This window comes from Suricata suricatta, chromosome 4 (genome assembly GCF_006229205.1).
Source record: "Suricata suricatta isolate VVHF042 chromosome 4, meerkat_22Aug2017_6uvM2_HiC, whole genome shotgun sequence".
In the NCBI taxonomy this organism is placed as follows: domain Eukaryota; kingdom Metazoa; phylum Chordata; class Mammalia; order Carnivora; family Herpestidae; genus Suricata; species Suricata suricatta.
The window spans coordinates 64,430,754-64,444,175 of record NC_043703.1 but is presented as its reverse complement, the minus strand read 5'-3'; the positions used below and the strand labels follow the sequence as shown (position 1 = coordinate 64,444,175).

General features: G+C 42.3%; 1 protein-coding gene across 4 annotated transcripts in view; it reads right to left on the bottom strand.

Moving 5' to 3' along the window:
- DCLK1 (doublecortin like kinase 1) overlaps positions 1-13,422 on the bottom strand; it is a 337,117-nt gene that overhangs the window by 151,321 nt on the left and 172,374 nt on the right. For all 4 annotated transcript variants that reach the window (XM_029936850.1, XM_029936851.1, XM_029936853.1 and 1 more), the window contains exon 4: positions 11,824-11,923. In XM_029936850.1, the coding sequence (XP_029792710.1) occupies positions 11,824-11,923 (100 nt within the window). The remainder of the gene's footprint in view (positions 1-11,823; positions 11,924-13,422) is intronic.

The window sequence follows — 13,422 nt, the reverse complement described above, 5'->3', positions numbered from 1 at the left end:
TAAATAAGTTTATATTCTCTGTGCTGTCTGAAGCCTTCAAGGAGGACCGCATTCAGTTCTGGGTTTATTTTGAGGAGGATATTACTGACCAAAAAGTATCCAGAGAGAAGTAATCAGGATAGTAGGGTGGGCTTAAGAGAAACAACTGAAGGAACTTTCCTAACAAATCTGGAAAAATCAGCTCTGGGCAAGTGTCGCACCTCAGTCCTCAAGCATCTACAAGTCTTCTGCATCCACTGACTCAGCTAACATTTCTTGGGCTTTTGCCACATTCACAGCACTGTGATACATGCTGTGGGGTACAGAGATCAATGATACAGAGGACCAGCCTCAAGGCACTAACAATTAAGTAAGATTGAAACAAGGAGTCTGGGATCTCCAGTTTTCCTCCCAACCCTGTGACCCACTGGATATGTGACCTTAAGCAGTTTCTTAGCTTGCCTTAACCTGGTGTTCTTTATTTGTAGATCAACACCACAGAGTTTTTCTGAGGATTAAATGAGATAAATATCTGTAAAAAGAATGAGAAATCAGTAATTGCCTGAAACTGACAGGAGACGGGAAGAGAACTTGTGAATTGAACTTCAAAGGGCAAAGGGAGTTTGCTAGGGGGTGCTTGGTGGTCATGGGGAGAAGGAAAAAAAGTATTCCGTTGATGGGGCAGTATGAGCAGAGACAGAGAAGCTGAAAATAAGTGGCTTTTGGGAGACCAGCAAGTACTACTGTGGCTGGAGTACAGAGGAGCAATAAAGCAATGACAAGAGTTATAAAGATACAATAAAGTCACAACTTCCATAGAATGGCATGGCAAGGAGTCTCTGGGAGGTGGAGGGCTATATTCAAGTGAATATTAGGAGAATCCACCTGTGTACAAACATGTGGAACAGTTAAGGACTGAAACAAGGAAAGCAAGAGTCATCATGAGAGTCAGCAAGAGGGGCACCTGGGTGGCTCCGTCGGTTGAGTGTCTGACTCTTAATTTTGGCTCAGATCATGATCTCACGGTTCATGGGTTCCAGCCCCGAGTTGGGCTCTGAACTGACACCTTGGAGCCTCCTTGGGATTTTCTATTTCCCTCTTTCTATTTGCCCCTACCCCCGCTTCTCTCAAAAATAAATAAATGAACTTTTTTTTTTTTTTAAAGAGTCTAAGCGAGAGATAATGAGGAACTGGCCTAAAATAATGGTGGTGGCATTGGAAAGCAGGTGACAAAATGTGAGATATGAGGAGTAAAGGTGAGGGGCAAGTAAAAGATAACTCCATGTTTTGCAACGTTGGTGTTAAAGAGAATGCGGATGCCATGAACTAATACAGGAAATACAGAAGGAGAAATAAAATTGCCTAAGTAGATGGTGAGTTCAGTTGTGAAATATGTTGAATTGCAAGTGGCTATGGAATAACCCTAAGGAAATTCATACTAGAAGATGGAAATACGGTTTTGGAGCTCATGAATGGAGCCAGGGCTAGAGATGTAGAGCTGAGAGGAGGTGTACTTAGAGATTAAGAGTATATTGTCAAACATAAACAAACTTGGGTTTGAACTCTGCCTTCAAGACCGACTAGCTGTGTGGCCTTGGACAAATTATTTATCATCAAAGCTTTAATTTCCTTAATTGTAAGATTGGGAAAATTATACATCCTTCAAAGACTTTGCTTATTGCATACCATCTGGTTGCCATTTGTCACCGTCACTGTCTACCATAACCATCAGTGCTGAAACCATTAAGGTAGACGAACTTGGCTTAGAATTGAAAGTAATTAAGTAGAAAAAAAGGGTTGAGGAATGAGTCTTTGGGAACAATTACAAAGGGAAACATGGCAGAACAAACCTGAAAGCATTCAGGAGCAGTTAAGAAGGTAGGCTGAAGATCAGAACAGCGAAACACGGGGAAGGACAAGAGAAGAGAATTTCGAGAAGTTGGGGAGAAAAAGGAAAACAAGGGCATCGGATACAGTGACCTGAAGGTTGTCCTTGTGCATGGAACTGTTATATGTGTGGTAGGAGTGGAAGGCAATCACAAATGGAACACAGACTGCGAGGGGATGTGTCTCAGATACCAAAGTGAATTGAGAGCCCGATCACCTTGTAGAAATTTCAAAGCAGATATAAACAAACAGACTGCAGGCTTTAGTTTTCTTACCCATTTCAAAGGGATAGAGCCTTATGTTATCAGAGAGAAAGGTGATTTGTGAGAAGGACTTCTTAAGAGAGTTGTGCTATGAGTTTCCTCACTGCAAAAGAAGGGAGATGCTTCTCTTCATCTCAGTTAGGCCTTCACTGGGAGATCTGAGGAGGCTGGTCAGTGTCGTCTGCGGATGGAAGGGAATTACACACTCGTGTCTGAGTGCTTGGCTTCTTACTGGAGAACCACCAGCAGCAAAGGAAGCCCGGTTGCATCGGGTGGCCTGTCGTTGGGGCAAAGGGCATACGAGTGCATTGGTGGAACTGAGGGAGTGAGCTGGCATGGAGCTAATTTACATTCTGCCCAAGAGGGTCATCTGAGGTCAACAGGGAGAGCTTTGGAAAACAAGGCTAAGGGAGAAGCATCCAAGGCTAGAAGAAACCAAACTGACCACATTAAAGAAGAAGAGTGGAATGTTCCCAGGGAGAATCCCTGAAGAACCCACAAAAACACCGGTATGAGAAGCTGGCTTCATATAACATGTGCTGGCCCAGACGGCCTGAAGCCATCTTACAACAGTGCTGTCATGTAAGGATGTCCCCCCTCCCCTCTCTCATCCCCCAGCTCCTCTCCACCCTTCTCTCTTCCCACCCTGAAAGGACAAAACAGCAGGGAGGAGGTAAGTGAAAAATGGAGAACCCTACCTTTTCCCTTCAGAGAAGGGACTCATGACATTGGCCCTGCAGAGGTACGGGAAAAGAATTCAAGTTTTGAATGACTATTGCACGGGACTCAACATTGCCATTTCTGGATTAAGGTGTTGATTTTTCGCGAAAAGAGTCCATAATACTTTTTGATATCTTAGGAGGGAGGAGAAAAATCTTGAGATTTGTGGCTAAGTGTCCAACACTGGCAAAGAACTTCTACCACTATAGGCATTTAAAAGGATAGCAGAAGACAAGTTTTCAATGAAAAAAAAAAAGTCCCCATAATGCTCATGTTTGCAGTGTACTGTTTATGCAAGGGTATAAAAAGTGAGGATGGGGACATGAAGGCCTTGAGGACAATGATTTTGAAGATTTTTTTTTTAGTTATTTTGTGGGGTTTTTGTTCATGATTTTTGTGTTTTAAGGCTGTTTGGCAGAGAAAGGGCACTGTGGTTTGTTGAGATGATAGAGGTGACTGAAGGCCTGCTTAGGACAGGAGAAACTTAGTTGTGGCAGCAGGTGGAGGAGAAAGAGACGGTAAAGATAGAGTAAGATAAATCCACAGAACAACAGGAAAGGAATACTGATAAGGCAAGGTCACAAAGAAGAAGAGAGAAGACAAAGTCAAGAACATTGCATTTGCCTTTAGAAAAAAAAGAAACACTCTTCTTCCTTTGAAAGATGAGAGAAGAAGAGGAGAAAATATAGACATCTGGTTTAGAAGGAAGGCAAATAAAAGTTGATAGTGAAAGACTTTGATCATCCCTGTAGTCTACAGAAATTCATCTTCTGCGTATGAAGGCAGTGGGGGGTATTTATTTCTCTGGAGGGAAGAATTAGGACCGCTGTGCACAAGCTAGAAAGAGATTGACTTGGGCCACTGTAAGAAAGAACTTACAAAAGAGGCGCCTGCCCGCGTGGCTCAGTCAGTTAAGCGTCTGACTCTCGATTTTGTCTCAGGTCATGATCTCACGGTTCATGGGATGGAGCCCTGCATCAGGCTCTGTGCTGATAACATGAAGCCTGCTTGGGATTCTCTCTCTCTCTCTTGCTCTCTCGCTCTCTCTCACTCTCGCTCTCTGCCCCTCCCCCGTCTCAAAATAAGTAAATAAATAAACATTTTTTTAAGAGACAACTCAGGGCACCTGTGGGGCTCAGTCAGTTAAGCATCTGACTCTTGATTTTGGCTCAGGTCATGACCTCACAGTTCGTAAGTTCAGGCCCCACATTCAGTTTTCTGCTGTCAGTGCAGAGCCCACTTTGGATCCTCTGTCTCCCTCCTCACTGCCCCTGCCCTGCTCCCTCTCTCTCTTAAAAGTAAGCATAAAAAAAAAAGAAAGAACTTATAAAAATATCAGCACTGGTTGAGAGAGGGATTGACCTTCTCATACGGTGGTAAGCTCCACAGCAGAGGGTTCTCGCTGGGGGTAGGTGAGCCGCTACTGCAAAGCCATGTGAGGGACCTCTGCACTGGACAGGGAGGTGGGCTGATCGCCTCCAAGACTCCCAGTGCACGGCATTCATTGTCAATGTTATATTTGTAGATTATTTCCATGCCAACAATTTAGGTGACAACGTGACTGAATACAATAAAAAGAAGCCCAAGAGGACCAGAAGAGAACGTGTAAAGAAAAGACTGCATGTGTTACACAATGTCTTGATTTCCTAACTAGAAAATCATCTATTTGTAGCCAAGGAACTAGCTTGTGCTGGAGTTAGATCCTGTCCCAAAGTATAATACTCTATAAGTCTCCATAGCTCGGCAGCTGAAATTTGAAAATATCACTATGTACTGGGGAACTTTATATTTATGCATGAGCTAAAATGTAGTCATGGTGGAGAAAGTCTCCAGAACCTCTCGGTTTTACCACTGCTAAGAGGCAAATGGGACCTTGCTAACAAGAGTCAGCACATTATCATTGTGCTCTCTGAAACTCAAAACAAAGAAAAACCCTAAAACCCTATTTCAAACATCAGACTGCATTCTATAAATCAATGCAATCAAAATAATGCCAGATTTTCTATACGACAATGAAATGTCATGGAAACTTGGTAATTATTCAATAAGACTGCTATTGAGTATTTTAAAAAATAAGAACCATATATTCTGAGAATTAACATTTATTGAAACAATAAAATATTCCGGCATGAAATACCATGCATCTCAAAGAAATATGCCCACGGATTCAATTTAAACTGGCCATATAATCCAATTAAAATTTAAATCTATAAGTCAGTCTATTATGACCCCATTAGTCATTTCCCACAATATTTTTCCAAAGGAATCAAACCCACTACGGCAATAAGCACCATATAATATTTTGAGTCAAAGTTCAACACCAGAGATCCGTTGGCATTTTTAGACATAAGCGATATTAAAAGTCTTATTACGGGTCATATTTCATGTAAGCACGATTGCCTACAGTTATCTGTGCCTAGCATACTGTCTGACACATGCTAAATTCGCTTAGCCTATTGAACAAATGAATGGATGCATGAAAAAAGGAATGAATTCTGTTAGCAGTAGCTAAAAGCCATGCTGTGAGGAGGCCTATCCAGACTCTGAGCATTGTCCTGGTGTTTGTAATGACCTCGTGGCTTCCTAGCATAGCTGGCCCCGGGACCAAGTGGTAGGGTCATCAAAAATCCCATGGACCTGAATCTATGTGGACACACGGGCTGGGACCCCTGAACGTTATCCATTTTAAACGTCTGACAGGTTCTAAATGTGGTTCGGTTTAATCTTCCAGAGATTCCCTCCAGAGAAGGGTGGATATCTTCAAAGGTCTCTTAATTCCCTCTTAGCCCCACTCCACCACAGGAATAGAAGTCGAGAGTAGGAAGAAAGCAACAGATAATCGCTTTTTGGTTCTAAAGAGCACCAGAACACAATCTTGGTGACATCTGCCTCCAATTAAGCCTGCAAATGAATCTATGTGGCCGGGTCCAGCTGCAATCCACTAGGAGGGATATTTTAGCTGAGGTGTCATTCACTAACATCATTCACTAAGTAATAAGGAACACAGTTTTGAATGTGCTTTGACATTTATTATCTCACTTGAGGTCCATTACAACCCAGGGAAAAAAAAGGTGTTTCACAGAATAGGAAGCAGGCTTGGAGATACAAAGACCACACAGCGAGTAGGCCATGGAACTTGGACTACACCTGTCTTCTAACCCTACTCTAATACTGCTTCCACTATTCTAGGTTCTAACCCATTTTCTTATTACCCAGAGTTGGGGAAAACAATCAAGATTATTGCTTGGTGAAGGATGCCTAATGTAGCTTCTGTCTCATCTCATTCAGGACATGGGTCCCTGGAAATTGGTCAGAATGTTTTAAAAAGCGGATCTGGGCACCCAACAGCAGGGAGTCCATAAGAGAAGCCAAAAAAATGTTCCATCTAGAATCGCATACCCAGGGGGCACCTGGGTGTCTCAGTCAGATCTGAGTTCAGCTTACGTCATGATCTCGCAGTCTGTGAGTTTGAGCCCCGCATCGGGCTAGCTGCTGTCAGCACAGAGCCTGATTCAATCCTCTGTCTCCCTCTCTCCCTACCCTTACCCACTTCTGCTCGATCTCTCCTTCAAAAATAAAGAAACCTTTAGAATCCCATCCCCAGGAAGAACACTGTACTTCAGATGGCTGTGTCTAGTGCAGGGAGAAGCTGGTCTGACACTCCCCAGATGCAGCATTACGCACACGCATGGACATACACATGGTGTCCCCAAAGTCTTAGTGCAGTTTTAAACTTTCATTAACTTCAAAAGATGCTACAAAGTTACAAAAATAATGTGAAAGCCCAATCATTTAAATTTCTTCTCTTCTTCTACACTATACTTACTATACTTGTGTATTAGCTTTGTGAATTTTGAAGAACATTAAAAAACTTTTTTAATGTTCTTTTTATTTTTGAGAGAGAGAGAGACAGTGTGAACAGGGGAGGATCAGAGAAAGAGGGAGACACAGAATCTGGAGACAGGCTCCAGGCTCTGAGCTAGCTGTCAGCACAGAGCCTGACACGGGGCCGGAACCCACGAACCGCGAGATCATGACCTGAGCCGAAGCCGGACACTTAACTGACTGAGCCACCCAGGGGCCCCTGAAGAACAGTTTTAATTTTACCTTTTTGTTTCAGTCAACATTTGCCATGTTCAATCAGAGGGGCTGAAAGGTTTTATAACACATGATGTGCCTACAATCCATTCAGCAAATGAGCCACATCTCACAAGAATCCTGTAGTCAAACTAAAATCTTCACATGGTCTACTGTTAAAACTACATTACTCCTAATTAAGCTTGTAAAATCAGCTTTTTTTTAAACAAAAAAATACCTAAAGCACTACTTTTTGTCTTCTTGGATACAATCCATTCTCTCTTAAAATCCTTGTGGATCCTTGTTTTCCCACCAGACGATTTCATCCACACACCATCAACATTCTCAAATGGGCATTTCTAGCCACATTCAATTACACAGAATTCAAGGAGAACCCTATCGGTGTGACTCTCAGCGCACAAACAATCCCTCTCTTTAGGGACCTATGAGCCAATTCTAACAGAGATCTCCACCACATGAAGATCAACCTCTTGGACAGGGTGATTTCATTCAATCAATTAAAAACACAACAACCTATGTCATTCAGACCATATATTTTTATCTTAGTCAAAAGGATTCCAAGGGAGGCTCTGTCAAATGCACTGCTAACCAATGCATTACTCAGACCATCTCATGGCCATCTTCTGACCCACTGGATGAGTGAGCCTACCTGTGAAAGGTCAGACGAGGGGACAGTCTTGTCACGACTCTGTTGTCTATGTATTCTACTAATTAATATAAAGCTATAACTGTGCAAACTTTAGGCACAAACAAATAAAAAAGAGCTTACTTGTAACTCAAGTTCAGATAAAATCCAGACAACTTCAAATATCTATTGTGGGTTGAATTGTGTCCCCCAAAAGATATGTTGAAGCCCTACCCCTGGTACCTGTGAATGTGACCTTACTGGGAAATAGGGTCTTTGCAGATGTAATCATATTAAAATGAGGTCACACAGCATCAGGATGGGCATTAATCCAATAACTGGTGTCCTTAGAAGAAGAGGGAAATTTGCACACACAGAGAAGAAGGCCTTGTGGGGCTGGAGGCAGACCCTGGTGTCATGGTGCAGGAAGCCAAGGGATTCCAAACACCGCCAACAACCGCCAGAAACTAGAATTATAGCTTAGAAGGCATCTTACCCACAGACTTCGGAGGGGGCAGAGATTTTCCTACATATTGAGTTTAGACTGTTGGCCTCCAGAACTATTAGAAAATCAATTTCTGTTGTTAGAAGCTACCTAATTTATGGTGCTTCTGATGTAAGAACATCAGATTCAAGAGCACTCAGGAGCTGGTATAAAGAGAGGATGAGAGATACTAAGATTCCTAAGCAGAAGGCAGGCCTGGCAAGGGTGAGGTAAGTGAGTGAAGGAACTGGCCGAGCAGGTTTGGGGGGTGTAGGCTTGAGGCTGGGGTGGGGGTGGGGGTGGGGGACAGACAGAAGGTGACATCCTGTGACAAGCTCATCACTGAGGGGTTAACTATCCCTCTGAGGTGTGAGGTGGGCATTTCTCAACAAAATCCTTTCATTTTTTAATGGCAACAAAAATCACCAATTCGTCAGTTTATCACAAATATATAACCAAAACTATGTTAAGCTTCCTGTCTCCAATTTGGCATTTTCCTATGTTTCATCATTCTAAATGAGACAGCAGCCCATGCAGGGGAAGGAGCTGTGGCCTGTCTATATATAGCGCTGTATCCACCATTTTTCAAAGGTGCTAAGACTCCACCAATTGATGACGATATTGCTAAAATGGGTTACATTTTAAGCTGGAAAAAAGAAGGCATTTTTCCCCCATGTGAACATTTAGGGGAGGAAGGATGCTCCCTCACAGTTTCTGATATTGATTTGGCTCCAATGCAGCCCATGAAATAGAAGTCTATGGCGGCAGAATTCCTCACGAGAAAGGTCTTACAAACCATCTCCAGGAGCTTGTCCCATAGTAATTAAGGGGATGTATTCCTGCTGATCCTGAGTGCTCTGGGAGCAGGGTTCGTTTTGAAAGATAAAATAAAAGCACTGACTTGTGGCAATAGGCCACTTCTTGATGCCATTAAATCAAGCCCAGACCCGCTTAAGTATTAATTCTGAAGATGTCTGTACCCCCTGCTGATACTCCTTTTAGGAAGCTAGTAGGGAACAGGCCAAATGAAGCCGCAATGTGCAAATACCATTTAGCAAGTACAGATAAGCTGGGATAAATCATCTCAGAGCACTTAAAAAAAGATTCAAATTTTAATACATTAGCACTAGAACATGCTGTACAAGCAACAGGGAAATTGCAGTTGTCAATGTGTGAATTTAGTCTCAGAGTAAGTTCATCCAAGGAAGTAAAATCTCAATTTAGATTCTTTTTTCTACCCCTTCCCCCAATCCACGTGTTTCTTTCAGGATGGAGGAGGACACTGTTACTCAGCAAATAGATTTCACACCAAGAAATGGTTAGGGTATATTCACCCGGGGTAAGAACGTGAAGCTCTCACTTTCTCACTGAAATAGTTTGAAGTGGTCCTTCAAAGTGGCAAACCATAAATGATGGGTAAGGTGTCTGATCCACGTGTGCTCACGTGCACTGTTGTATGTGTATGTAGATATCTAGCTCGCTAGCTGCCTTTTTTTTTCTTAATTTTTTAAATGTTTATTTAGGGGCGCCTGGGTGGTTCAGTTGGTTAAGCATCCAACTTTGGCTCAGGTTATGATCTCAAGGTTTGTGAATTTTGAGCCCCACATGGGTCTCTCTGCTGTCGGCACAAAGCTCACTTCAGATCCCCTGTCCTCCTCTCTCTGCCCTTCCCGTTCACATTTGAGCACACATTCTCTCTCTCTCCCACACTAATGTTTATTTATTTTGAGAGAGAGAGTGTGTGTGCAAGCAGGGGAGGGGTGGGGGAGTAGAAAGAGACTGAGCCGGGGGGAGGGGCAGAGAGAGAGAGAGAATCCCAAGCAGGCTCCACACTCAGCTCAGAGCTCAATGCGGGGCCCGATCTCATGACGGTGAAATCATGACCTAGCCCATATGGAGAGTGAAGCTTAAGTAACTGAGCCACCCAGGCGCCCCTATCTGCATTCTTTCTAATGAGAAAGGATTCTAAAGGGAAATCACCGAGTGCCTGCTGCCTACTGTTACAGGGAATAGGCAGGTTGCAGCATATGGTGTGAGAGCACAGGGCAGGGAAGGCAAAGCCCAGCCCAGAGGCCTCACCAGGAGGTGCAGGGCCAGGAGAGGCCCCAGGTCTACCCGGACACCTGACAGAGAACTTGGCAGCCCCAGGTCAACACTGCTGATTTGAATCTGAACCGTATTCCAGCTGGAATCTGACAGGTTGTTTTCTATCAAGGCAACAAATGAAACTTTCATTTCAGAACGCATCTGTTCTCTTAGACTATTCTATCAGCAGCAGCTATTTTCTTTAAATTGAAAGTCAAGGCGGTTTATTTTTCTCAAAACAGTGCTGTTGGCTCCTGCCTGACTCCTAATAGTCCCTTGTGCTGCACACTGGCAAAGCAGTCTCACCCTGTAGACGGTGGGTGGGGGGCGATGGGGACAGTCCTCCTGGAGGGCACCCCGTGTGTGATATATTTACATAAATCTTTGCCCCCAAAAGGCACATCCATCAGAGATAAAGATGGAATGTATTTAGAGAAAATTTTAATTTAGAGAGAAAGAGGTATCAAAACCACTCTTCCAACTAGGTTTTTTGAACCAAATTAACTTAAATCTCTTCAAATGACACATCTATCATATTATCTCTCTCTCTCTCTATCCATCCAACATATTATGTCGTACCTCATGTCAAATATGTACATTCACTGGGCATTTGAAGTTTTCACAATACAGGGGAAATCTTTTATTCCTACTCCTCCCCACACACCCTAAGTCATTTTTAAATGACGAAATAATTGCACTATGCTCAAATGCATATAGATGACATGCATATATACATTAATATAGATACTATATGTGAACATACATCAGCAGGGGGAGAGGGGAACCCCTACATCACGTTGTTTACCCTATCAAGTCAGGGCTCAAGTATTTCCCATCCACTTTGTCAAAGGCTCACTAACTTGTTTCCTCATGCATTTAACATAAAATTTATTATCACTTCACAAAGCACTTCCCAGTAGCTAGAGTCTGAATTGTCCATAAATATGTAATATCTCCCAATTAAATTAGAAGTAATATGATTAAGGAGAGGTCCCTTTTTTTTCAGTGCAATAATTTTTCCTGTGATGCTGTTAGGATTCTGAGATGACTTAAAGGCATCAAAAGAAATCATTCTTGAAGTCACAACCTTTCATGTTCATTTCCTGAGACAAGTCTTTCCCTCTTGATCAACTGTCTCTTTTGTATTTTTCATAAACAATCACATTTCAGTTGGAATCCAAGGACCCACCCTCCTCCTTTTTGGTATCTCACAGATGCTAATGACGTACAAATTCTGTAGCAGTTAAAGGAAAAGGGATACCTAGCCACTGTCCCCAGTTAGGAACCAAAGGAGGCAACGTGAAAGCTTCATAGAGAAACACACTCAATAATTTTATGATTACAAAGCTCTCAACTCCACATGTTGACAAAAAAAGATAATTAAAAATGTAGAAATCTGCATCACGGTTTTCTATAAAACATCAATTTAGTTATTTAATGGCTATAAATTAGCCATTGGTAATTTACCCTTCTGAATGATTTAACCTTTCCAATTATCATTTCATCTGTTTTCTATATAAAAAAAAAAATCAAAGAAATTCTAGATATGGAAAAGACATGCTGGGTGAGGATCTGAAACTGATTTGGCAGCTTTGGAGTTGACATAATCTTGGCCTGGTGCGGCTCATTTTGGAAGGCTGCCTCAAATTTCCCCTGGTTTTGAACTTTTTTTTTTTCCTTACCACTTTCATCTAGCAAGAAATCATCCTGGTAACGGAACTTCTCCGGTCCACATGCAATAAAAATGTCATCGTCACCAAAAAAGTCCTGAAGGCACATCACCTACAAGAGAAAAGCATGGCACTCAGCAAGGGGTCAGCAGAGCAGCAATTACAACATTGCATCCCAGCAAGTAGACATCTGCATAAAGCCACTTCCCACGTCTAATGGAATCAACAGGACGGCCTCTCCAGAGGAATTTCAAAAAAAGGTTTCCAGCATCTGTTACTAGTAAGAAACATGTTACATTTCAGTTGCGCAGGAAGACAGGATAAGGAAAATAGAACCGGTAACTGTCACGTTTATTACTTGACGTATATCGATAGGCTATGAGGTAAGAGCCCTTTATTTTCATAATAGAGTAGATGCAGCAAGATGTGGAAAAGGAACACCCGTTTATTCTTTTGAATGTAATATTCCTTCATAGCAATAAAAGTCAGCACATGATTTTAGCAACAAATATAGTAAACACGTGGTGGTTATTGGGGTAACTACTGAAGAAAAATACCTGTATCATAGTATGAATATAATGATCTCCTTTAGACCCATTCATTCTACCTGTGGTTGAAACAGAAACAGAGGGGCGCCTGGGTGGCTTAGTCAGTTAAGTGTCTGACTTGATTTTTGGCTCACATCATGCTCTCACAGTTCATGAGTTCGAGCCCTGCTACAGGCTCTAGCACTGACAGTGTAGAGCCTGTTTGAGATTCTTGCTCTCCCTCTCTCTCTGTCCTCCCACCCCCCACCTCCAGTCAAGATAAATAAACCCACTTAAAAAAAAAGGAAATGGGGCACCTGGGTGGCTCAGTTGGTTGAGTGTCCAACTTCAGCTCAGGTGATGATCTCACAGTTCATGGGTTCGAGTGCCGCATCGAGCTCTGTGCTGACAGCTAGCTCAAAGCCTGGAGACTGTTTCAGATTCTGTACCTCCCTCTCTATCTGACCCTTCCCTGGTCACACTGTCTCTCTTTCTCTCTCTCTCAAAAATAAATAAAACAGAAAAAAAAATTCTAAAAAATAAAGGAAATGGAAACGGAAGTCCTCATAAAAGAATTAATAGAATAGTTATTTCTGAAATTCAGAGTATGCCCACCATTCAAGTGATGCTAAACTTTAAAACTCCTGTGCTGCTCAGCTTCTTGTAGTTATACCAAAGGAAAGTTTTAAAACAACCTTTGGATATTTATTCAGCTTATTCTCCAGTAAGAACTTTAAGAGAGCTAAATGTCGTTTTTCAAGTACATGTGGTCAAAATGAAAAATTTCAAGCATACGGCTCTCTGTCTCTAGATATGTGGTGTAATATTTTGTTCACAATATGTATGATGCCAACACAAGGCACTGGGAACACTGCTGATTTCTATCTATTTTCAATTTCCTTGGCTTGGAACAAATCATAAAGCGGCCAATTGAAGGCACCCACTCAGAGCTGTATGAAATAGACTTTCTAATAGCATTTTCCCTTGGATATCTCAGGCCACAGAAAAATCCCCTGGAGTGTTAGATCCTTGGGGCCTGTGTTTACTATTAACGACTCCCTTATTTGTCTGTAGTCAGCTGCAG